Consider the following 27,856-nt stretch of genomic DNA (forward strand, 5'->3'; position numbering starts at 1 on the left):
CTTTCGCTTCACACCTTACAACGTATTTGTTATTTACATGTGTTAAAAACATCAGGACACCATTTCACTCGAGAGAAGTCACAAATACTGTCCCATTTCCCCGTGTCTGTACCAGCTCCCCTGTAGCACTGCAGGAGAAACCCCCCAGACATCCTCCTCACCTGGTCTCTGGGACCACGGCAGAGTATTTCCCAACAGAAAAGATGCACAGAAGTTTCATATTGGATTTGTTCACACACCAAGCCAGGGTTGTGGCAAGCAGCACCTTGAGAAGTGAGGGCAGTGAACAAAGTCCAACTGAACACTCTCCTGCCCTACGAGAAATAACCTGGAGCAAAACGCCTGCGTCGGTGTCGCGCGAGAGGAACACAATTCTCTAAGTGTTATGCACTGCAGAACGACACGCCAGTCACCAGCTGCAAACTATATGCAGCAAATCACCCACAGATTTTGCTTATTTTGTTAATTTTTTCTTCCCCACCCCCTCTGCCCTCTTTTTTCCCCCCTCGTACTGCCACTGTCTGTCGTGCTCCTGGTCAGAGCCTGGCAGCCCAACGATGGAATTGTCACGTCCTCTGATGGGCAGCTAAAGAAACAGATTCAAATTGTTCCTAGGAAATAACCACTTTGACAGTTGTTGCCTTCTGCAATAGACAAACACATTAGCCTGACTCTCTGGCTGTTGCAACAGGAAATCCAAAGTGCACAGCAGTTGTAAAAAGGAGCTTTTATGGGGACTGCGCTAGTTCAAACGGCAATCGACGCCAACCGCCCCTCTCTCTAAAATCCCATTACAGATGCGTGAGCACTGATTGCAAAATGATTTGTTGTTAGACTAGAAAAACAAGCAAAAGACACTTTGCATCTAAATTTTAAACTTTTCAAAAGAGCAAAATTGGCGCTGGAAGCTGCATAAAGAAAATGCTGAATACCAAAACGTCTCACTTAACCATCTCTGTGGGAAAGAGGCGGTTTTGGCATCCAAGCCTGAGCACAGCAGAGTGAATCCCTCACCTCTTTTATGCTGTAACCGACCACTATTTCCATCTGTTACCACTTACACGAGTCTTCCTCCTCCACTGCAGCCAAACATTCAGGGTCAACCTTTGAAAACCGAATTACAAGTCTTTCTCCTTGCACCTGTCCTGTTGCAATTCGGTCCCCGTTCCTCAGAGAGACCTGTACAGACAGAAGGGACTAGAGACAGAGGTGGCTTAGCCCTGACACTGCTTGAGGAGGCTGTGGTGCTACCACCAGTACCAGATCCCTCACTGCCACAGGACCAACCCAGATCAGATGCAGACACACTAATGTGTGTCAGCTGCTGGCTTTAAACGAGCTGAAAGGACAAAAGACAGCAGAGCAGTCATAAGCTTAGACTGACATGGACAGGCATCATCTGACACAGCACAAAGCCTGCCAGGACAAAGCAAACCCATCACAATTTCAGGAAGACATCTGAAGCAACTAAGTGAGCCAAAACGTACGTCACATCCTACAGTGATGGCAGTTTAGATGCTCCATCTCTCCATAAGGAGACCTAAAGCTGGATTTTCTGCATTACCAAACCCTTTGTTCAGGAGAGATGTGTTCATGACATTCTCACAGCATAATTACTATGGAAAACCAGAGTCATTCAGTGATTTCACTAATGACCAGGAGCAGAAAACAGAACTGTGCCAAGAAGCAAAAGTTTTCTAGTTGTTCACTCTAACATCTGAAAGAGTGTTTTCTCCTAATCACGGTTCAGTTTCTGGTAGAAAGCTTGCTCTTCCCCAGGAGCAGGTTGAGAGCATGAACTCCACGAGGTCAGTGACACTGCTCCCTTCACTACTGGACTGCACTGAGATTCCATCGTGATGAGCAACTATTTTTGCATGGCTCCTCTTGGACCGCTTCTTGCCACCGTCGTTCCAACAGCGGCGGTGCCGCACGGGGAAGGCGGTTATCCCTCGGAGCTGGGCACGGCCGGCTCATCCTCACGATGATCAGTGGGTATCTGAGCAGGTCATTTTTAGCATTTTGTGTGAGCGTTTGCAAAGAATCCGGGGTGAAAAGCAACAGAAAAAAAATCAACACCAACCTCGCTGGTGGTGGTACACCCACTGTTCTTCTGAGACATCAAACAGAGATTAAGGAGAGAGCCTGAAACACAACGCTGCCAGCGTAACGGCAGAGAAGGATTCCTGCAAAACCACACGTTCTTCTCCCCCTCATCATCTCAAATTCACTTCTATGAGCAAAAACATTTTTAAAAAAAAAAGTATTCTATGTTAGGGAACAGTCAGTGCCTATAAACTTGGCATAGCTTGGCTGTGGCTAATCCCACCGATTCTCTACTCCACAGAGTAGAGCTATTCTCTACTACACACAGAGCTATTTGTAACCAAGAAACAGATGATAATTGCCCACTTCAGGGCGAGCTGCAAAGCAAACTGCTACATGCTCACACACCACCTCACCCATAGGTAACAAGAGCAAACTCAAATTTTCAGGATTACTATTCGCTTCATCTTCCAAGCCATGGGCATACCATGCAAACAAAACAACTTTAATTTAAGAATCATCCAGTTTCTAATTAAACAGCCATAGGCAGCTGGCTGGATACATTTTAATCAGTTTCAATAACCTATTGATTGCATACTGAAGCTTAAAAATTAAAAGTAAAAAGATGACCGGGGAATTGTCCCATCTCAGAACAACAGTAGAATCCTCTGTAAATAACTCCTCTTTTAACCATCAGCTAAATGAACACTTCAATACTGCAGTACAAAGTCTTCTGCAAAATTACTTTAACTAACAAGCAGAAATTTATCAGCTTCAGCCAAAATCAATGCTGAAATCAATTTGAACACTGGTTGTGTCTAAAGGGGCTCATTGGCAATTTAGGGAAATTACACCATGTAAATGCCCGTGCTTTAATTGAACAGTTTCATCAACTAGGCTGTGATTGCTGTCCATTCATTTATTTACTTGCACTGCAGCTACCATTCTGCAAAGGAATGGTTTTTGTCAGACTTGAAGGAGGCACTTTATCTTCATTTTATGCACTTTTGTGCATAACAGATTTTATGAGGCAGGCGAGCGATAGCCGAGGTCAAAGGAAACAAGTGAGCAGCAATCACTGGTCAGTCTTGTTTAAACTGCAAGGGAAATATGCAGAAATTCGGTGGGGTATTTCTAACTTGGTCCAGCTATTAGTGTTCCAATGCTTTTCAGTGCAACTAAAAATACAACAAAGCAAGAGAAACAGAAAGTGAACGTAGTCCGGGAAAGGAAATAAAGGAAAACTCCTCCGCAATTGCAACGCAAGAATGCAGGGAGATGCCATTTTCAGACTTCCCATGGACACAGGTTTGTTTTAAAGCCAGACAAGACACGGAACCTGCCTGGAATTCCTTTTTTCAGAGCTGCATCAAGCACCAGGTATGAAGCATAGCGAGATCCTCCCCTGGAAAGCCCACCACGAACGACGGCGCGAGGGTGGGCTGGCAGGGCTCGGGGCTGGGCGCCTGCGGAGATGGGCGCCCTTCCTGCTTCTCGCTGCTTTGGCACCTCGGGAAAAATCACTTCCCTCTCTGGCTCCCTTCACCCTCTGCCACGTGCAGAGGATGACACCAGCCTCCTTTGCGAAAGGACCAAAATAATCTGTGAATGGAAGTATTTTGAAGAGGGGCAAGTTATTGTTATTGTATTGTACGTTCATATAGAAGAGCAGAAGAGAATGAAAAAAGGAGAGCAACAGCTCTGGCTGGATTCAGACCAGCTTCTTGCAACGTTCGTGGTGCATAGCTAGGTACTGCTTTTGAAGAACAAACTGGGACCACAGAGACTCTCTGGAGGAGCTCCTTCGTGACAGCACTGGTGTCCTGCGTTAGAACCCGTGGGACAACCCAAGACGACCAACCCTTGCCGAGCCAAAGCTCAAGACAAGAATAAGAGGGGAGATTTCAATTAGATCTAAGAAATTTTTTACATTGAGAGTGGCGAGGCACTGGACCAGGTTGCCCAGAGAAGCTGTGGCTGCCCCATCCCTGGAAGTGTTCCAGGCCAGGCTGGATGAGGCTTTGAGCAACCTGGTGTAGTGGAGGGTGTCCCTGCCCATGCCAGGGGGGTCGGAACTGGATGATCTTTGACGTCCCTTCCAACCCAAACCATTATATAATTTTATTCTATGATTCTATCAAGTCCAGCTATTCCATCATCACTCCAGCAAACAGAGCTAAATCACCCCAGCTTCCTCGCTCCAGAGCTGACAGCGCTTTTCCCTGCTCATGTCAGAGGATCCGCAACACGCTCGCCAGGCACCGCTCGCCGGCTGTCTCGCAAGAGATAGCGACGTGCCAGCTGTCTCGCCATGCGCTGCGTTTAACGTGCTAATGGGGCACCCCAAGGTTGGCTGAGATAGAGAATCAAGAAACGGGCATATGCTGGAACGTACAACTCAACCGAACGGCGAAATTGCTCCAGTAAATTGCTCAAACAAATTAAGTTTCCGCATTTATCCGTGTTTTCCCCAGCTATACAATTCTTCTGGGCGGTACATCATCAACAGCCACTTCTCTCCCAATTACTCAACTTAAAGTGAAGCCGTCTGGTTGAACAGTGTTTTGCTAAGATGATGCCCAATTCTCCCCCTTCCTCCCTCTCTCAGCCACTAGGTAACTTCACAAATTAATTGCGGCATCATTGGGACCTTATGTTTATTTCAGGATACAGAGCGTTATAGCTTGCTGCTGCTGAAGACTCCTCCAACAGAATCCAAACATTTACAAACCATACAACAACACACATTTCCAAAAAGTCCCAGGCACACAGAAGGCTGTACCATCCCCCAAACAGAGTTCCTTGAACGTCTTGCTCCTTGTCAGCTACAACTGTGAAGCAAAAACTAGAAAACATGAAATAAGAGAAAAATATTCTTTTTTGCTTGTGTATAAAGGAAGGAAATAGCGATACTTTAGATATGCCATGTGAGAGAGACTTCAGAGTAATTATTTTCCAGAGATAAATACCACTACTTTGTAATACTTAGGTTCAAAATACACACAACTAAGGATTTTAAGTCCAAATAATTTAATGTAGCTACTCCCGAGACTGGCTAGCAGAGCATATACATCCCATTACAAACCAAAACATTAACTTTCTTTGATTGAAGTACAAAGGAGCATTCCTACCAAAACCAATCTCTTGGAGCACAGAAGCACATACTTTGAATGTCTTTTGGACCTACCAGGGAAAGATTTTTTCCAAAAAAAGCAATTTAAGTAAACACAGTAGATGAACTGGCATACAAGATGTTTTCTTCTGCTGTGAAGCAGCTCAAACTGTGCATTCTCCATCCTACCAGCTTCTACAAAATAGCTGATAAAAAAAAATTAGAAAGTCTGTTGCAGAGCTGGAAGGTCGTACATCTACCCCTGTTAACAGTCTCAGGGCCCTCTTGTCTGGAAGGGTGCAAATCTCCATGAAATAATGACAGCTGAGAGGTTCCAAAAATTCATAGAATTGGACTTGTAATACTCCATGGAAACTGGAAATCCCAGTTCACGACGTAAAGGACCTACAAGAATTGGCAAACAGAAGAGAAAGACACCAGGGTGCTTTCAAGTCTGTTATGGCAGATTTCATCGCTTTCTTGACAATCTTGACTCAAGACAGGGTAGACACTGTCCACTATGCACCAGTGGAAGAATTCTTGCTCTCTGATTGTTTGGATATTCAAAGATACTTTTTGGATATACAGCTTGAGACTATTCACATGTTTTCACATATTTTTGAAAACACAAGCCATCAGAAAGCAAGAATAATTAGCTGGTTTTGCCATAGCTAACTCTACAATGGTTATCATACCTTTAATTAAGAAAACCGTGTATCAAAAGGTAGGGGGAAAAACAGGAAGTCAAACAACTATAAAACCCCTTCTTTTTGGAACAGGCAAAACATTTAGATTCAGCAAGTTCTCACTAGAAATATTGCGATAAAGTATTGATTTTTTTACCAGACTCAATTGACTGAAAAGTTGTTTGTGTAGCAATATCGGCCAAGCCAATATACTGGAACAATTTTGCTACACGCAGTAATCAAGTGTATTTCTAAAGTATAATTATACTGTCATAAAAATAAAGCTAAGATACCTCTTCTCCAAGCAATAAAACAGTTGTAGCTGTAAAGAAGCCAAATAAATGAAATACATTTTCTAACTAAACATAGCGTCTTTCAAAGAGAGGAAAACCCCCTCCCCTCTCCCCCCTCACGCCAAGGTTAGCAGGAGAAGTGATCAATACTTCAATCTCAATAAACTATTTCAATAGTAGTTAATTCACGGGGAAAGAGAGGCTGAAAATTTTTGCTCAGCGACCTGCGACGCGCTCTCTTGTTTGCTGAATGCTGATAATATTTCATTGCCATAATGGATATGACTTAGTATAAAGAGCGAGAAAGAAAGAGGGGAAAAAAAATAAAAAATAAAAATGATAGCACACAGCCACGCTCGTTCTTTACGTTCAGATCAATACCACACACTGCCTCTTCTGAAACAAACCGGCAGCACGCAATGCTGGAAGAGGAAAACAGCCAAACGTTTGCAATTAATTTCATTTGACAAATGCTCATTGATTTACTGGAATAAAATATATGTGGGCTGCTATCTATGACTAGTGCAATCCAGCTACCTGTAAGTATTCCATTTTGCAATTCCTTATTGGCTTGTGTAGCACGGATGCTCCTTTGGCGAGGGAGAACAAGCTCCCCTTGCCGAAGGGACATCACCACGGCACGGTGACTGCCAGCTCCCTGCAACACAGCAACCCTCCAGGGATGAGAGACTCAAGTGGCAAAACTCTTCAACCCAACGCACCAAGAAGCAAATTCGGGAAGATGCGAGAGGAACACAGAGCTTAGAAGCCAGTTTAGGGAGAAAACCACATTTCGTATTTATATTCTGCTGGTGTTTGCATTGCAAAGAAAGTCAAAACTTCAGGAACGTGTAAGAGACACACATGGAAACGGCGCGTGTTCCCTGGAGCAGTGCAGAACGACACCAGAGAAAACACTGTGAAGTCACTGGAACTGCTGATTTAAAATAAGAACGCAATAAAAAGGGAAAAGAAAGGCAGAACCGCTTCCCTGACACAGAAGAGGACTCATGTTTTTACAGGTAAATTTTTTTACTTTCCCAAATCGCAGGCAAATGCAACACTCAAAGCAGCTCACACCATCAACCCACACGATGCAGCAAGTCAACGTAGAAGCAGTACAGGGAGTGTTATGCATTCCCCCCTGTGCCGTTATCCTCTGCACCTTCAACGTTCACAGCTCTGTTCCTTCATCACTCCTGCAGACTCTTACCACAGCAACAGTCATCACAAGAGAAAAACATTTTTGTAAAAAAAAAAAAATTAAACAAAAAGAAGGCAGATAACTGTACTACCCTTCAGAAAGACAAAAAGAAGTCAAAAGGTGCAAGTTTGGCTTTACATAGCATTTTATCCAAATTTCCCAGATGGATTTTATGAAATGTGAAAGATATACTATCCGTGTGGCAATATTATTGAAGAACTAGACGTTTTTATACTGCTTTCTGCATCTAAAGCACTCTCACCGTACGGACCACGTGAGATGGTGGATGCAGAACAGAGCTGCTCCTCGCAAGTAGGGCAGACACAAACTGACAAACAGACACCGAGTCCAGCAGATCCTGAGTGCAAAAAGATTGGCAAAGCACACGCTCCCTTGCCTCGGCTTACATTCCTTAGACTTTGGCCATTGGCCACTATAAGGCACAGGATGAAGAGCAGACACTTTTGGTACGACCTGCTATGACCATGCTTAGGTAGCTCGTGATTTTGCACTGTTAGCTCCTTATTTCAGCTACTTCTCAAAAGAACGTGACCCCAAATTGGGTTACAACGGCACGTGCAGGTCCCCTCACTTTGTGGGACATTCCTTGTCCCTAACTGAGCCTCAAGTGCCTTCCACAGGGATCAGAGCGCGTGGCCCTCCTTCGCGATGCTTCTCCCACCTACACCCACTCCTGGATCCTCCATGGGGAAGGGAAGCAACCTCCTTTAAATCAGAAAGCACCCAAAAAGTCACTGACTCAGCTGTAAAGTTCAACACTCTCTTCTCAAATCCTTCTCACGACAAAGTAGGAGAAGAACACTGTTTCTGCGAGTTTCCTGGTCCAGGAAAATCCTTCTACAGCAGAACATCAATGAGATTTCTGGGCTATGTTCCATCTACAAGGCTAACCCGATTTCTGAAGTGTCCATCCAGAGACTAGACTTGTCCCTTTAAGGTTTTGGAAGTCCATTTTCATTAAACCTTCTGCAAGGGGACCGAAGCGAGCTCTTTTGCAATGTTGGCAGCCAATTAGAAACTAAACTAAATGCACCGTAGCTTTTAAAACATTTTTAAAAAAAAATTGTTAATATCAAAGTTAAAATGTGTAAGGTATAAACAAAATCATAATGGGATGCTGGGTTACTGTATATGGTAAATAGCTCTCTGGAGGAAACCTTTATTACTCCCTCAGGGCTTTCTTACAAAGTATGGATTTCTTAATTCCTAGTGGAATATTTTTCATACACCACTGCAGACTATTAAGTACCAGATATTACATTATGTAGTTTAAACTTTGCACTATGCATGAGAAAGACTTTCCTGTTGAGAAAACTATATCTCTGCTATTATAATCTTTACAATATTAAAATTAATACTGGCTGCAGGGTATGAGCTTCACTACCAAAATTTAGGGGAGTTTATCATTTAATATATTCATCAGCCTACGTGTGAAGCCGCTCGGAAGGGAGGGAAGTCGCTGCAACAGTGCAAGGGGTATTGACTAATTTGGAATTGCTAGAGAAAGGCAGAGCAACGGTGTCACCACGTCCCACTGGTGTCATTCTCCATACTGGGCTAGCAAAGGGCGTGGTGAGCCAGCAAGAATAATGGCATTGCAAATACCGACGGCAATTCATTATGCTTCAGGACATTCCGAGTTCCACTTGTGAACCATTAACTTGTTTCCCAGGAGGGATTCGAAGCGAAGTATTAAAAAGATAATAAAAATGCACCAGCCCTCACGGCACCCAAAAGCAGATACCTTGCAAATATGTAAAGAGAATTCTTAAAAAGTTTATATTAAGAACGTCTCTTATCATCTTTTCTGCGTAGCAGCAATGGCCCACGGACATTTCAGTACAAATACGAAGGAGGGAAAAAAAAAAAAAACAACAAACCAAAAAACAACAAACTGCTGTTAAATTTTGTTTTCAAAAATTTTAAGTGAAATTCAACACTCACTTGTAGACTGTGCCTCCATTGCCATGACCGAGGATGTCTCGATACCGTATGTCTTGTTCATTCATCTCCACAAGAAAGAAAGAAAAACAAAAGAGATGTCACGCTGTGGATGGAAATGTCAAGGAAAAGCAACTCTAGGCCATAAACAACAAGCAGTCTGGGTCATTTCAAGTTCAGCTGCAAGAACGAGAAGATCAATACAACATTTGCTGTCCAATTTATAAAAGACGATACCAAGGGACAAAGTGATGGAAAGTTTAATGACAATTTGTTTGCCTGGGTCATTTCATTAAAGTTTGATAAAAGGTGTCAAAATGGAATGATATAATATAGCTCAAGAGGGTCAGGTCACAGATACTGATAGGAAAAGGGTCTCCTGAACAGCACATAACCAAAGCCAAAGTTGGAGGTGAATGGAAACAATCCAACAGAAAACTGTCATCTTCAGTACGGCTAGAAAAGTTTATGATTTATTCTGGAATCAGCGTAATTGATACTAATTGAGTGACAGTTCTGTCAGTAGGATTGCTTCATAGTGCTTAATTTAGATACCTTTTGACTAAAGTGAATATTCTGGAAAATAAAAGTCTCAAATTGCTATCCAAGAAAAATAATTTTCCTTGAAATACAGGAATAATCGCTTGCCTCAGTCTTTCTCCTCACTGGGACAACTCTCCATATATGACAATATCCTCAGATATTCAAGCAGAGGCCTGATATAAGCACTGCACATTGCAAATGCTGGAATTTGGGATCTTTCTGATACGCTTTTATATAAGTTTATCGACAGCACTTCGCTGGATGCGCAATTAAAATGCAAAACTACAGTTCAACCTTTTCCTGTACAAATACAGTTCTGATCTTCCAGCTAAAATGCCTATTGAAAAAAAAAAAAAATATCACTACAAATATTTCTGGGCTGCACATGCATACTTGAAATTAAATATTTTAATGAGGGGCTGCATGCATTTGCCTCTCCGAAAATATCTTCATCGCAATTAGTAAATGCTTGGGCAACTCCCCTTTTTCAAAGAGGTTTTCCTAGGAATTTGTTACCAAATTATTAACTTGTTTCTCTCAACTCTTTGTATTTAATGGGATACCACGTGAATCATTTCACAGGAGTCGGTGGGGCTGCTTAAAGACTGTCATTTCTGTGTGTTAAAAGGCATCAAAAAAACCTTAATGATACGCCTGGTCTGCTGTCACTGATGTGATTAGAGATCACGTCAGCACATCTGAGATAGCTTCGAATTAGCTGTTCCAAGTACCACTAGCACCATGGCGAGCTCGCCATAAGCCATCTGCATTTATCCAACTCCTGAAACGGCTTTTAAAATTCAGTGGGGACATGTGCCCTTCAGTTACTGAGCCATGTTTAAGCATCTCCTTTCATATGATGTCAGTGGAGATAAGGGGAACTTTGCCCCTGGCTTCAACTGGAACAAGTAAGTGATGGTAACAAGCTGAAATGCCCTCCAGAGTCAATACTCTGCATGTCTTGCCAACGGAAAATGGAGTATTTAATTGATTTAAAATAATATGTTTTCAGGATAGAAATGACAAACTCCAAAATTTGTGTTCTTTCCGTTCGCTACCTGAATAAAAAGCACACTTGCTTCTCACAGGAAACACTTTCCCTCTGTGCACTTCTTCCAGTGAGGTCAAAATCTCTGAGTTCTGAGAAAACCTGAAATTCCTCAAAGCAGAAGTTGACTCTACATGATCACACATTTGTAGTTAAACCTCAGCCAGGTGCCTCACGAGGGCACGAAATGGCCCATTCAATATCAAGGTTTATGATGAAAACTGAAATTTATTTTATTACTGAAAGCTCTCCTGCTTATTGCATCAGAAAATGCAAATAAAGAGGGGGGGAAAAACACCCCTCATGAGGAACAGTAAATCATGAGTGGGTTTTAAAATCTCTACTGGATCCCTTGCTCTAAACATAATTTCATTTAAAGCACATCCTGTGTTTAAGTTCTGCTGGAGGACTTTCATTCTCCAGTCTTTGAGGTAACACCGAGCATCTCTTTCCTACAATTCCCAGCAACGTTCTCACGAACACAACCCTTCAGAGAAATCAGATGAATCCACAAAGTCATGAACATACTGTATGTTTGCTTCTTGGTGGGGGGAAAAAAAAGAATTTTTTTTGTAGCTACACAAGTTCTAAGCGACAAATTGAGCAGAACGAGACGTAAAGTGTTTGTCTTTTCTCCTGCTTTTGGCAAAAGGTGAGTTATATTTTTCACCCCGTTCCCTAAAAGCCAGCGACAGGAGCAGCCCCGTCCTCGTGACACCAGTGCCACCAGTCCGTGTCTCTTAGGCACAAAGAGCATCCAGAAATCCGGGTGAAACAGGAAGACTGGGGTGGAGCAAGGATCTGCCAGCAGCCGATCGAGAGATAAAGCGTGATTTACTGGCTCAAATAAAGATGCCAAAAACGTGTGGCGATTTATTTATTTTACTGGGAAAACCGGCCTCTCAATCATAAAATGATAACATAACAACAATGAACTTGACAGCATGGACCGGAATATTAAACTGGGAAAACCGAGTTTGCTCGGATGCCGATATTAACAGAATTAACGAAAAAGCAAACCAGGCTTCAATTATGGATCAGCAAACAAAACATGCCCTGCTTATACCTGCTGCTTGTGACAGAAATCAGCGCCTATCTCTTGCAAATCATTAAACCCCAAAATGCTCAATTAATCCTTATTTTATATGCAGAGGCCAAGTCCTACAGCCGCACCTCCGCTTTCCGAATCGAAGCGCTAACGGTCCCAGAAAGCAGTCACACTCCATGAGCAGACAATTGAGGAGATTTAGTAAATCCCACTTTATAGAGCGGAGACTAATCGGAAAACACGAGCCAGTCAAATGTTTCTTATGAACTGTTGACACTATATCAATGCTGAATCAATTGGTGGCATTTACTCTGAGTGACAGAAAAGAAATAAATATTTATATCGCATCACCTATATCAATGAACCCAGGCAGAAAGCTATTTCTAACCTGTCAATATTTGATTATGTTGAAGAATCATGGCCCCTTCTTTTAATGATTAATATGAATTCCTTATTAAACCTAAATGGAAACTACTAGAGGAATATCATTATGAATGCCTGAGAGCATAAACTGCCACAAAATAAGAAAAAATAATAACCCGACCCACATTTAAGTAACGATAAGTGTGACTTAATCCCCCAAAAGGGGGAAAAGTTAAAAGTTACAACTAGAAACCCATTTCCAGTTACGGATCCGCGACCGAATTTTGCAGAACACAATGCAGCAAAACAAAAAGCATCTTCCCTCGACACAAAGCACTGCAGCTCCTATCAGAGCAGGGTGAATAAAAGGTAGTATTAAAACTTATTTGGAATTGTTGCTTTTTCTTTTTTTCAAATGGGTTTAAGTAAGATCATAAGAAGAATTCTGGATTCTTTATATCTTTCTAAAATCCTACTACGCAGGAAAGAAATCTGTAGCAATCTATATCGCAGGGGACACAAAATACAAACTTATTACTTAGAACAAATAAAATGCCAAATACAGCTTACGAACCATGAGATGGCTACTTATGTTCAGTAATTCTAAGTAAAAAAAAAAATAAAGAAATTAGTAATATCGGAGTAATTACCAACTTTATTTTAACAGTTCAGAAGCATGCTGCTACTATGATTTTCTTAGAAGCATGCTGCTACTACGATTTTCTTATATAATTTTAAGTAAGTGCTTATATAATTTTAAGTTACCCAGAGACATATATAATTTACCTGGAATTTTGAAACATTAACGAATTGAAATTTTGAAACGCAACGTCTACCCGGCAGGAATCTGGGAATATTATGCTAAGTCTGGGCATAAGGCAGGCTGATGAGCTTAAAAATACCTTCCCCAGCTGTATTCACAGGATGAGGTACCAAAGAGGCAAGGCTGCGACACCGGGCTTAGAGGGGCCCTCTCATCTATTAGATCACAATGTTCCAGGTGATACCGAAGGACAAGCACGGAGCCCAGCCTTTATCTTCTTGACACGCTCAACTACAACTACTTGATTCATGAAATGCCAATGAGGCTTGGAGAGGTCATTGTGTGAAGGCACTGAATACGCATCGGAGATAATTAAGATTTCAGCCTTCGAAACACGGAGGGGAAGTGAACAGCAGTTAAGAAAATCAATAAGAGTCTTTTATTTGCGGTGACACAGATGTCTCAGTCAATAGAGCCTAATAGGCAAGCTGGATCGCAACGGACAGGTGCCTGCCTCCAAGGCTACCAAAGGGCTTTGGCTATGACAAACATTAAAACATATTTATGTTGCTGCTGAAGAATCTGGGATTCTTCTAAGGTAGTTGAATTTAACGGTGTATCTTTAATGTCATTAGGCTACTGCAAGCCTGCCCACACATTCAGCTCAAAGTGGGTACGCAACGATCGCTCCGTTTGTCCAGGACATCCACTTGTCCATCAATTGGTACATTAAACCTTTCACTTCTGGGTGCCAGAATCTGAATGCCTGGAGCAGGAAAGGATAGTAACAAGACAGCTTTCTACAACTTCAGGGTTTGGTTTTGTTTCTTCGTTTAATTTTTTTCTAGTTTGTTGTGGTTTGTTGTTGGTTTTTGGGGTTTTTTTTATTAAGAAGCTACAACATAAGGTGATTCCAAATATTACAGAGCAGTTCCTTGCAAGAACCTGCTAAACATTTAAGTATCTACCGCCCCCAAAAATACGAAGGTCATTCTGACGGAGCGGTTGACTTAGTTATTCAAAATTGATTAACTTTCTTCCCTGAAATTGTGGCAGGAGTGCAACATGTGTGAGGTACTTCAATCCATTTGGAGCTAAATCTGATTAGCACGTTTTGAGAAATGGGAAGCAAATTGCTATGCCAATCAAAATAAATCAGGACACAGAACTCATTCATATCATGAAGGTTTTCATGGTGCCTCCAGTTCTGTATTAAAAGAACACATTACAACTAAATGAGCAGTAAGCATCTCTCCACCTATTTGTGGCATGCCAATCACGGCGGTATTAGGCAGTAACGCGACGTGCATGTAGCCAAGACTCAATTCAGTGCACCTACCTGCCCGTTTGCAAGTATCTTCTTCAGCTCTGCAGAAGACTTTTTTAAGCTGAAAAAAAATAAGAGGCAATTATTTTTAGTGACTGTGCCACTTCGCTCTATAAAAGTGAAGTGAAACCATAAGAAACAACAAGCCGTCAGGTGAAGTTCACGGTTACATATTCCAAATAAATTTAACTTTAGCAATGGTGACTGATGTTTGGCATAGCTACTCCCCAAACTGCAGAAATGGAAAAGCAATGAGCATTTAAGAAAATCAATACATTTTTCACCTTTACAAACTGGCTTTTTTAGGTACCTGACTATACCACCCTTCAAGACACAGCCTATTGTTTGTCAGTTCAAAGAAGGCAAAAAGAAAAAGAAAAGGATATCCTCACACCTTGAGAATATAACACTTGAAACACCAAGTGCTTCAAAAAACAACAGGAAAATAAGGTTCACATCTAGTTTTGAGGTGCCATGTCTTGTTTTAAAACCTCTTAAGGCATTACCTCTCAATAACTTCTACAGATCTGCAGCAGAAAGGTGTCCCATCAATGATGTCTCACTACCTCAAGCTACGGTAGATCGTGGCGTAGTGAGCAGGTGAGCACAACTCCTGATTTAGGCATCTCAGGGACATGCCTAAATCGTGGCAGGTTAGTCCAGATTGTCATGAACATCCCTTCCAGGTCAACTTGCTGCTGCAGTCCCTGGGCTTTTCCAGGAGAAACTACTCCTATGTCAGGAGTCTGACATTACGCCAAACAATCCGTATTATTTTCTTCTAGTAAGAGAACTTCAACAAACCACAACTATCAGCTCGGTGTGTTTTGTAGGTAAAAACTATTAATGGCTTCAAACCACTTCCACCCACTCACAAAATGCTGCTTCACCTCATTTCCTGACAAACTCCGTTCCTCGCTCTGTTCAACACAACAAACTGCCTGGGTAGCACTATGTCTGCAAAATTTAATCTCAAAGAGACATTCTGCTCTTATTACTGAAGTTAAAAAAAAAAAAAGGCACAAAATAATATATTCTTGAAAGGCATGTGCATGTGTCTTGATCACAGATCATTATTAACAAGAACAGTGAAAACACAGATTTCATATTTGATGGCTTTGTTCTTTAATAGTCCTCTTGTTCCCACGACTACTTTAAAGAAAAAATAAAGTTTTCCAAGGAAACATAAGCTGATCTTGTCATCTTTCATGACTAACAATTTGCGAACATGAAACAAAGAGAGACTTTCAATTACTTCAAAAACAGAACTCATAGTGCAGAAGGTTTCGGAAGAGGAATGGCAATTAACCACCAAATAAGGTGACAAGAATCTTCTAGAAGCCTCATTTTCAATGGACTTTAAGAACAAGCTCAAAGTACAGGGAGTACTGAAAGCACAGCAGCAGCAGAAAGCAGCTTTATTTAGTTCCGTGCTATGAGAGATGGGGAGGAGGACTGCAGTTCATGAAGATGTTCAGATTTCTTTAGGGTCTTGGGTAGGATCTTCACCTTTGCAACACACAGCGAATCATCCCCAAGGGATGGGGGCAAACTCTGCCACGGGAGATGGACACAGGGCATTGGCTTTTTTCCTCTCTTCAATTAGCAAAACCAATAAAAGGAGCATCAAAACCAGTTATATAGTGGTACCCGAACGGGGCTACCCATGGTATCGCAACTGGCTGCCAACCACGTGGGGCAGCACCCTCCTCCTCGACACGTAAGCACATCACCTCGCTCCCACCACCCAAAGACAAGGTTTGTGGGGCAGGCTCACCACCGCAGCGCTCCGCGGTGCCTGCCGCAACGGGGACCGGCACTTCACCGACCGAACGTGCTAAACGCAGCACGACTGGGTCTTTGATCATGTTCATCTCTGTCAATTTTTTTTTTTTTTTTTTTTTTTTTCCCCAAAATGCTCTTGGAGAGAAAAGGGAGCAGTGTGCTGATGCACGGATAAATGTAATATTATATACTTATTAGAATAACAGAATAATTCAGGTTGAAGGGAACTGCTAGAGATTTCTATTCCCACATTTCAAATATGCTTTTATATGAAGAAGAGGGAGCCAGACATTTCTTGTTTCTTTTCACAGAATTCACAAGGGGTTTTTTTTGGTGGGTTTTTTGTTTGTTTGTTTTAACATCAGTATTGAGCATAATGACTTCCTGTAACAGTTCATGTAATCAAAGGGAGTTTATGCTCCAGTATCTAAAATCAGGTATCTAGCGAAAAAAAGTAAGAGTTCTCTTGCATTTTAAAGATCTTAATATGGGTTTTGAAATTAGGACTGGAATCTATAAAGAAAGAGAAGGGAGATGGACTCCAAAACTTGCTGAAACTGTATGAAACAGCGCATCTAAGCTGATCAGATTTTCCAGTCTTACCCCACAATAATAAACCTACTGAACGAGGTATCAAATTTTAAAACCAAAGAATCCTGGAATGAGATAAATAACCAAGACCCGAACACACAGACCTTGCCATAGACAGTGATTATCAGATCAACTAACACAAATGAGCTCACCTACAGACAGTATTTAAAGGACAAAGCCACCTGAAATACCCAGCAAAGACTTATTTCTTTCAGCAGAAAATACTTCTCCTGAACAACCAGCAGTACGAGTCTAACAAGATCCATGAATCAAGGTAATTCCATCTTCCCCACTTCACTCCTGCGTGCCCAGCAGTCATACCGGAGAAGTTACTCAACGCCAAGCTTACTGTTGGTAACTACTGCCCACAAGGTTCCATTTTATTTTAATAAAAGAAACCAAAACAAACACACACGCTCCCGTTCTTGACTCTTACCTATTGCTTGGAAGGGAATCCGAGACGGCCGAACTGCTATTATTAGCAGACCCCGCTCGAGTATTTACCTGCAGGCAGGGAAAGGATCTTTATCAGTCGTTTGTGTTCAGAGGACACTATTCTAATTAACCTGTAATTTGCCATGAATTTCTCATTTCACTACGAAGGTTAATTAGCTTGTTGCTAGGCATGCCGATGGTTGAGGTCTCGCCTGTATGTAGGTTAGCAGGCTATAGGATTCATGGACTACAATGTATTATCTTTACATCGTAAATGCTTAGTTAAAGAATTCAGAAAAAGAGATATGCCCACCATTTCTTCTCATTTTTGAAACTAAACTATATCCATAGTCTTCTGTGTTTCAAACCGGGTACGATTACAGAAGCAAGGAGCGACCCTGGATGAATCAAACAGCCTCCAAGAATTTCGTTGCAGTGCCTCCCACACTTAGATAAATTACTGAAATCAAATGAATATGGCAGGGGTTTTGAAACTCTTTGAAGTAGCAGCAGACGTTAGTTGATAAATGGAATATTAAAATTTAGGAACCTTATTAACAGAGGTTAAAAATAAAAGAAAGGCAATTGCATTTTTAATAAAACTGTACATATAGATATCGCAGCCAACACCCAGCAGATGAACCCTTCTCCCACCCTCACAAAAAAATAATAATAAAAAAAAATAAAAATCTGCTTGTCAGAACTCAAGAAAGTGCAGTTTTATTTGACATTTCAATAAGTGGAACACAGCATTACAAATCCATCTAACTTTACTGAAACAATTATTGAAATTCGTACCTTCAGGCCATGTATGTTCCGTTTCCCAGGAGGTTTGCAGGCTGAAACAGTAATTGACTAAATTGTAGAACACATCAGGGCCATTTACAAATTTGCTCAAAATGAATCTTTTAAAAAGAAATGAGGGTGACACCAAAATTAGCAGAGAGAAATGATTGAAAAGTGCCTCACAAGACCCAGAGTGGGAATTACGAACCAGGATTTTTAACTTGCAGGAGTGAGCATTTATAAATGCGAAGAGCTTTCTGACACCATGTAATATAAATTCTAATTTCTGCTTAAAACACATCAAAATCGAGAGGACTGTTGGCTTAAATTATCAGATTCTTTTTGTAATTCAAATTAAAATCAATATCTTATGTCACTATATTTTCACACGCCGTCTTTTTCCTGGCATTTAACAGAAATATTTGCAAGATGTATTTTAAAGGAATCGGCTGCCACGCATCATGAATAAGTCATGTTGTCAAACCCAGACGGTTTGTTTTCACCGTGGAAAAAAACATGTCAGGGGCAAGAGCAGCCAGTCTCGAGAAACCAAAGAGGGGATAAATGAAATACAAAATGCCACGTTTCGGGCACAGATGTACCAACGTGGCATCTTATGATGATGCCTGGGTTTACAGAGGGACTTATTTTCCTGGAGTCTCTGGAACTACACGCCGCCTCGTTCTCCCACGCAGCGGATGTGCTTTTGCCAAATGTTAAAGCCACAAAGGCTTCTGGCTACATGTTACAGACAGGTCCCATTTTCCAACTACAGTGCCCTACAAATTGTATGTTAAAGGGCCTGTCACTTTTGATTGATTGTCTGAGGAGGGATGAATTTGATTTTGCTCTTTCTCTGATGCACATGCATTTCACTTCAATTTTTGACAGCAGGAAACAGAACTATTTATTAGTCAGAAGGACACAGATGATAGTTATTAAACACATCAGTTAGGGCCAGGCCATGTGCCTTTAAATGACATCAGAACATGCATCTTAAAGAAGAAAAATATTACGATACTGTGGATATTAAAAAAAAAAAAAAATCAACCAGAAAAAATATTCTAAAATACATACAAACATATAATTATTTTTGCCAATATTTTGAACAAGATATTAAAAGAATGATAGTTTATGATACATATTTGATCAGTATATTCCCCTTGCACTCTACAGATGGGATACACACACATATATTATATGTTATATATAACACACATATATTATATGTTATATATAACACACACATATATTATATGTTATATATAACATAGACAGGAGATATATATATTATATATATAGATATGTATGTGTATGCACACATTCTCTTGTTTATGTATATAATACAGAAGTTTATTTTCAGTATTAAAAAAAGAACTCTGGCTCTTACTATCTAGACAATGACAAAACAAAATAAAAATATTAAAAATGGACAAAAAACCATTTTTTTTCCTCCCTGAAGACCTTTAAATTAGCAAATGAATACAGGACAGCCAAGGTAACACACGATGGCACATGGACATTTACTACTGGCAGGCTTTATGGAAGACAAGTTTTCGGAAGCTGTCTAGAGACAGCAACTGGGAGGATTCCTCAGAAGTAAGAGGGGCAGAAAGGGAAAAGGACTCTTGGGAAGATTGAGCTTGCAAAGGAAGCTCTTAAAAAGGGAGAACCTTGAATTACAGGCAGAAAAGCTGCACGCCACTGATGGGGGTTTAAGCTGCAGTATGCAGAGAGACATGGCCAGAAGGGCGTGAAAGGAAAGCGCTTGCGCTAACGAAATTTGGGATGTTCGTTGGAGAGGCAGGTCTAGAACTTCAAATTCCAGAAGACAGAAAAAAAAATCCAGGAAAGCGCATTTTTTTTGAAAATTAGAGGCAGTCTGAGTATGGAAGGGGTGCAGGGCAGCTTTAAGGCTGTAACCTGGGAAGAACAGATGTTTTGAGACAGTGCTTTGGAAAGATGCAACAGCAGCTCAGCCCTGAAGCAACCCAGAGCACGGGTGGCAAGCTGCCCACCAGGAAACACCCAGCAGGCACAGGTGTAGTTGAGAGAAAGGTGAAAATATGAAGATAATATATGGGGATCATATCACCAGCAGCATGGAAACGAATGCTGAATCTGTACAGTCAAAGATGACTGTCCTCGGATGTAAAGGAAACAGAAAAAGGAGAAAGCAGCAGGAGCAAGAATCTACTTGGCTGGTCCTTCGGGAACGACCCAAATGGAGACTCTAAAAGGAAGTTCAGCCTGATCTCCGACCTCAGAACGTCCCTCTAAACACTCAGGCATGCCAGCTACCCAGCACCTCCAGCCACAGCTCCTTGAACTGTTTTGCTTATGGGGAAACACATCTAACTGCCTGGTATTTCCAAGAAGGGTTTCCCACCTATTAGGATCATCCACTCTATCAGTTTCTCCAAGCCACATGGAAGCCTGGCATTTTATTTCTTCCAAGTGGCAGCCAGTGTCTTTAGACCAGAGTGTTTTGGTAACCAAATGGCCTTCTGCAGACAGGGGCTCAGGAGAAGGGCTGAGACCCCCACATCTCAGCCTGGGGACAGGCAAAGGGGGCAGGACGCAGCTTCCCCCTCCGCAGCCGTCCTTGCGCCCATCTCAGGAGAACACGTCCTGCAGCTCCAATATCTGGGAGACCCTCCTCTCAACCAGATCCTCCTAGCCTGAGCCATCAAAAAACAAAAAAAAATTTAAAAAAATTTCCGTATTCCCCTTGAATTCAAGGCTCTTTTCCATAGGAGCCACTAAACTACCAGGAAGCCCAGCCTCCTTTTGAGACCTCATTAGCACGTGTTTGAGAAGACTGTTGGTTAATTGCCCAATTCAAACTTCAGAGAGTTGTAAGTAATGGAAGTCTGGAATGTTTAATTGGGAAACTCATAGTATGATTATTTGTATAATATCAGTTAAGTGAGAAGAGTCTAATTTTTAATTATTTCAATTAATTTATTGCTGGGAGATTTACTTGGAGAATTTAAACCTTATCTGTTTCATCAATTAAGAATCAGAGATTCAAAGACTGGATACCTGAATGAATCAGTGGAATTATATAATGTATTAAATCTTTTTTTAACCACTATTTGAGTTCGGAGAGAGCGGTGCATTCCCAAAAACCTAACTAGCTGCCTACGGATTTTTGTTCAGGATGTAGATGACCTATTTTTTAATTGCCTCAGCCCCCATAATTGATTACACCTTTCCCTGTTTAGGAGAACTATTAAAGTACTTGTGATCATTTTGATACCGCTGCTAAGTGCCCAAATCTCAAATAAAATATGTCACGGATAGAGCTTTTGTGACAGACACGTTCCCATTTTCAAAATGAACGATGACAGTCACATTCCCCAAGTCTGTTAGACTGATTAATGACATTACAAGATCTTAACAAAGCCCAATTTTCTTAAGTATCCAAAACTTAAGTTATTCATCTGCTTTGGTTGCAATACATACAGAACCATCACCAATGAGTTTTTTAAATGTACATAAATATGTACTGTGCAAACTGAATCTTGTTAGTCTAATTTACTCCAGTAAATTAGCTATTTTACATGCAATAAATGTAGTTTTCTCTACGCTCCTCACAATAATGAACTCTTCTTTTCAAATTAAGAGGTAAACATCATGTTATGCACATTTAAACCTCCCGAAAACATAACTGTTGATGAACCAGTTTACTGATATCATCATTGTTGATTAGAATTTGTTAAGCATTACCTCTTGGATATATCTGTAGAGGCTCTATTAACTGTCCATTTACTTGCTGTTCCATTACAGTGGAGTAATACTGCAAAGAGATTAAAGAAAGAGATTACTCAGTAACGTATGAATAGTAGTAAGAGCACTTATGGATTGTTTAATTCAATGTTCGGGGTTTTTTTTTTTTTTTCATTTTATTTTTTAAATTGCCACAATACATATCAGCCTTTTGAACACTTTCTTACCATTTGCAATGTTCATGCAATAAAACGGCACAGAGGAACGTAACCGAGAGGCTGTGATGCTCAGCCCAGTACTGACTCCAGCACAGGGATCTGTTATGGGCTCAGCTAAGCAAGTTTCAGGCTCACCTGAAACCTGGGAATGCTCCAGAAGATTGAGCAAATGAAACATTTACAGCAAACACAGCAGTTGCCACACCTGGAGAAGCCAGGAAAAACCAGTCAAACGTGGAAATAAAGAAACGCTGTAAATACAGTCAAAAACTGTGCAATTAGGAAAACTCCAAGGGAGGAAAGAACCTGGAAACTGTCCAAGAATTTGCAGTGATGAAGCACAGTCAGGGCAGTTGGGGCCACATCCCACATAAGCAGGGACGTCGTGCGTTCCCTTAGCGTAGAAATTTAATGCATGGTAGGGTATGGAAAACAGAAAGCCAATACCGAGGGCCTGTTGTGATAGGACAAGGGGTAATGGTTTTAAAATAGAGGGAGGTAGATTCAGGTTGGATATTAGGAAAAAATTTTTTACCATGGGAGTTGTAGAACACTGGAACAGGTTGCCCAGAGAGGTGGTGGATGCTCCATCCCTGGAGACGTTCAAGGCCCGGTTGGATGAGGCCCTGAGCAACCTGATCTAGTTGGAGATATCCCTGTTCCTTGCAGGGGGGTTGGACTAGATGACCTTTGAAGGTCCCTTCCAGCCCTAATCATTCTATGATTCTATACTGAGACCTTGGACCACAGCACTTGGACTCTACAGGAACTGCTGGGAGTGATCAGGGGGGAAGTTTATCACTAAAGAAAGGCTAAGAACGGGCCAAAAAGGGATGCAAAAGTATCTGAGAACATCAGGACTCAAGAAGACAGAAAATACGTAATGTGGTATGAGGAAGCCTGAGAAGCGGCACGAGGATGAGGAGCAGCATTAAGCGAAGAAATAAACATTTGGATCAAATAAATCCAAATCCTTACTGGCCTTTTTTAATGAACCCCCACTCCTGAGGGGCCATGAACATTCACCAGACAGGACATTTCCCATTACGACCAGACAATCCTGGGGCAGCAGAGGGACCCTGCTGCGAGTTTTCTCCCACGATGCGTTAAATACTGAAAGCACATCACAAAGCACGGTTCTTTTGCAAATCGCCCAACACCTTTGAAGCAAAGATGCTGGCTGTTGGCCAGCTCTTCACGGCGTAAATCAGTGTGGCTCCACTGACTTTCATGCTAATTCTCACCAGCCGAGTGTGGTCTAAGACTTCAGCGTGTCACTGTTACCGGCGTTCTGTGATACTATTACTCAAACTGGTAAGAATGGATGTTGACAAGAAAAAAAAAAAAAAAGAAATTCTGAGCCTCTATGGAATCAACCACATGTATTTCACTCACACCGACGGCTTCCCGTAATGCGAGGGGTTTTTACTTATGTGACATGAAAAAGAGAAAAGTTTGTTCATTAGCTAATGTTACAAAATGTTCTTCTTTCCTCCTAGAATGGGATTAAATATGTGAGCTATAGTCAGCACACGTTAGATGGACATCAAGGTCAATTTATGTGCCAAAGTTTTTCTGAGCTTTTGTTTTCACATTCATGTCAAAAAAACAGAAAGAAATTTCCTTTTTTTTTTTTTTTTGAAAAAACTGTTATGAAAAAATTGCTGAGGGTTTGAGGATCCATCCAGCCTCACCTCCCATGTGTACACCCAGTACCACGCCTGCTGCTCAAGGCATTTCCCTCATTAAAGTATCGCCCTCACTGAAGTATTGAGGGGGGCATCTCATTCATAGTAGTGTAGAAACAAATAAATCCACATCTTAAATAACCACCTGACACATGCTTTCGTTGTGCTCACACAGAGCAAAGCTATTCCTTACAAAATCCCACTCTTTTGAAATGATCAGGAGGTTTTTCAGGAGTCAGGACTACCCCATAGACTTACTTTGTATTGGGGGGTCATGAATAACATGCCAAATCCTCCCCCATGTCCCCATCCCCCTTCATAAAAACGTGTCACCAGTACCTAATAGTTACAGAGCTGTAAAGGAACCTCCTGTTCCCAAAATTGCTTAAGAACAACAAACTTTTTAAATTACCATTTTACTAGTGGCATTCCATGACCTGAAGACATATATACACAGTATAAACATATATTACACACTCTCTAGAATAATAAACTAAAATAAACATACATGAGACTGTTTCCTACCAAAAAAAAAAAAAATATGGAGGGAGAGAGAAGCAAACATGGCCCTCTCCATTACTCAAACAGTGATGACAAGTAAATGAAATATCAATCATGTAAGCTGTCAACCTTTTGGGACAGCAATAACTGTTAACAAGTAGTCTGGAAAAATTGTCTGAAAATGACTTGTCCTCCACACATGAGCATTTGAGGTTTCCATGGAAAATTAAGATGCCAGTGGCTATTTGGAACATTGTTCAGGTATTCTTTTTAATGGAAAATTTGCCAGTTATTGATCCAGAGCATGTACCCCTTGCTTTCAGAAAGCTGCAAGCAACTTTCCAATCAGTGGCTGTCAAAAAAATTACTGCCTTTTTATACTGATACAAGACAACAGCTAAAGTGCAACTCCACTGCTACTCGATGGCTGTCTTTAATTAACTGCAATACACAGCAGAAAAATAATTTTATTTACCACTCCACAATATTTGCATAGGCATAACACAAAGTGTTTCTGCATACTCTAAAATAATACCAGAACTGCCTGAAATAACTTACTGCCAAGTTTGGAAACCAAAGAACCTGAAGATAAGAGGTTGTGCATAATTCAAAACATCTTCCCCAATTATAGGGTCATACCTGGACAGAGGAGATGGGTTTTCTCAGGGAATTATTTTTTTTGTTCTTAAACTGAAGGAAAATCCTTCACTTTGGTTTTGGAGAACACTAGCAGAACTAGAGGCAAACTGCATCATGTCAAAATTCCTAGAAATTTTTTAGCAGCTGTTTAATCCTCCAGATATTTCTTGCAGCCCTCAAAATACTCAAAAATGAGTATTTTTCTTCCCCAGTATATTCCTCAAGATTACAGTAGGTTCATTCCTCTTCTTGTAGGATAAGAACATTTGTTTTCTTATAAACATATCCCAAAGTGACATCTATAGGATATTAGAAAGTTAAATCATCAGTGCAACACAAGTAGAAAACTAGATTAAAACTGAAAGTGAAATTTTCAGAGAAGAAAAGCTGCTGAGGCGGAAAGAGGCCATTTACAGACATCTCGTAATTTTTAGGGGAAAGCAGACAGCTGAGCAATCACAACTCTAACGTACTGAAACTTGAACAGTAAGCGTGGAAGCAGAGCAAAAAGATGACCTTGCAAAGGCATGATTAATCTCAAAGACTGCGCCGGGAAAATTCAAGTTTTCCAGTTAACAGCAAAAATTGCAGACATTTTATAAGGGGGGGGGGGAAAAAAATAATAGAGAAACACAAGGAATTCCAGTGGGGAAGCATCACCAGTGATCGAGGTGTATGAAACAAAACAAATCAAAACAAACCAACCCCAAAAAAGCACGGAACCCCCTTGACTGCAGCAAGATTCTTCTTCCTTCCTTTCATGCAACTGTCTTACGCTCTTTAATATCAAACTTGTTTCACCTTCTCTGTAACAAAAACTGCACATGAGAGGGGCTTATTTAATAAATCTCTTGAGTTTCTCAGAGATCAACTACTATCATCTAGAACCTGCACTTCTTTCATCCCAGGATTACGCCATAGGCAATGACTAAAGTCTCTTTGAACCAAGGTCTACTAAGAGATCTCCAGTTGGCCAACGTTCACCCCAGCCTTCGCAAGGCACGAAATACCACAATCTCTGCAGATACCAAAAGGATCAGAATTTCACTACAGAAGGCTTTGTGGAGCCTAAAAAACGTGAGCCCCCTTCATAGGGAACGTCCACCGTTTGACGTGCTAAGCACACAATAATGACACCACTTTTTTTGCCAAATGCTACAGAATACGTGCAAAGAGCGATCCATTAAGCAGAGACTCTGGCAAGATGTAGGTGATCCAAGCCTGTCCCTGCTCTGCTTCCCCTGCAACAGGCAACTGATGAGGAGGACTAAACTGCACCAAAGTCATTAAGTCCCACCAAAGCCACCCATGAACAGGGCTTGTTTCTGATATGTTCCAAGTCAAGGCCTTGAACATAAAGAAAAGTGCACTTGATAAGGAACTAGCATTCCATCAGGCTTAGAGAGAAAAATACCCATTTGTTATTTTCTTGCTTATCAATTGCATTTGAAAGGAAACGTTAAATTATTTTTTTCTCTTACATCTGCAACATGAAAGATATGCTGAAGCGACACTCAAATTATTTTGTTTCAATAAGTAACTGTGTACTTTATTTCTGTAGACAGATTTTAAATTTATAGGCACCTAGACAGAGATTTTACACACATCTCTGTATAAAGGCACACACTGACACATATATCTCACATTAAAAAACAGAAAATACATCTTTAAATCCTCTATGAATACTGCGCCTGCAGCTACAATGAAACTCTTCTGTTAGGAGGGGTGAAACAGTCTCCAGATGAAAGTAGATTTTGAAAAATTTTTAGAGCCCAGGGGTTCATTTTTAATGAGCCGTTACTTTAAGTACTGCATAAAAAATACAAGAAATTGATAGTCCATTTAGCCTGCACTATACCTAATGCAAAAGTCATTAAGATGCATTATTCTTAATGTTTATGATATGATCAGTAAGTGTACAAGTTGTTTTTTTTTTTTAAAAAAAAGTCAAGCATGCCCATGAATCTCTTGTGACACAGTTTTTTAAACACCTTAATACATGAATATTATACTGTCAGCTCCATACAGGAATATCGTACTGCAAACAGGGCAGCTCACCTTAACACTTTGATACCAGCAAAAATACACAACACAGAAACTGATAAACATGGAAAATCCCAGCATTTGTTTTACTGTACCTACATAGGACAGCATGGCTTTCATTTCTTCATCGCTTCTAACGGTAATCCGATCGCCATCCTCATCTTCATCTAACAAAGAAATGCATTACATTCGTGAACAACGAAGAAGGATCCGTACAATTTCATAGAATCAGAGAATGGTTAGGGCTGGAAGGGACCTTCAAAGGTCATCTAGTCCAACCCCCCTGCAAGGAACAGGGATAGATACATTTCCATATGAAAGGTTTTCACCTGGACTTTTAGAAGCAAACGAAAACTGGAAGAACATATAAACCAACTACACAGGTAACCAGGTACCCTGAAATAATCATGTATAATGACTCCAAACATTAATTAATGCAGATTGCAATTACATCTAAAAAGGGGGCATGAACAAAGCGCTCAAAACTTTGCTCTCAAAAGTTCTGTCACTGCCAGAACCTCTCCAGAAGCCAAGCACCTTACACATGCTCCAAAACCCCTCACTGAAACCCATCAAAGTTTCTGACTGTGCTTCAATCCTCCCAGATGGAGTTAAGTTTTGGCAGTTTCCTTCATCAGAAGTTAATTCCTACGCATAAAAAAAAATAAATAAATAATTTGTTTTCCTTCCACTGAAACCTTCTGGCGTTACTATGAGCCCTACCTCAACTCAGCCACTCTATGACGAGTTCCTCCCACCCCTCTGCCCCCATCCCCGTTACAAACACGTGGGCATCTCTGCTTCTTCGTGACGCAGCAGCGCTGACTTACGAGCGGACACAAATCTGCAAGGTTTACACAGAAAAATGTAGATGAAGTTTGTGAACAAGCAAAAGCAGCGTGTGTCTCTGTTCCAAGTGCTCTGGGTGAAGAGGAGGTGATCATGGTTTCATGATGATGGCTCAGGTACAGCCACAGACACAGAGAAAAGGCACTTCTGGTGTAAAGAAGCTGCTGTAGAAACAACCAGAAGAAATGGAGAAA

At 41.0% G+C, this 27,856-nt stretch overlaps 1 protein-coding gene across 2 annotated transcripts in view; it reads right to left on the minus strand.

The window, feature by feature from the left end:
* Nucleotides 1-27,856, minus strand: part of MAP2K5 (mitogen-activated protein kinase kinase 5) — a 140,328-nt gene that overhangs the window by 100,193 nt on the left and 12,279 nt on the right. For both annotated transcript variants that reach the window (XM_086620497.1, XM_086620496.1), the window contains exons 3-8: nt 26,913-26,980; nt 21,725-21,794; nt 18,005-18,045; nt 17,208-17,275; nt 14,408-14,456; nt 9,307-9,371 (exon numbers count right to left, since the gene is read on the minus strand). In XM_086620497.1, coding sequence (XP_086476623.1) covers nt 9,307-9,371; nt 14,408-14,456; nt 17,208-17,275; nt 18,005-18,045; nt 21,725-21,794; nt 26,913-26,980 — 361 coding nt within the window. The remainder of the gene's footprint in view (nt 1-9,306; nt 9,372-14,407; nt 14,457-17,207; nt 17,276-18,004; nt 18,046-21,724; nt 21,795-26,912; nt 26,981-27,856) is intronic.

Source organism: Tauraco erythrolophus, chromosome 14 (assembly GCF_009769465.1).
Source record: "Tauraco erythrolophus isolate bTauEry1 chromosome 14, bTauEry1.pri, whole genome shotgun sequence".
NCBI classification, from domain to species: domain Eukaryota; kingdom Metazoa; phylum Chordata; class Aves; order Musophagiformes; family Musophagidae; genus Tauraco; species Tauraco erythrolophus.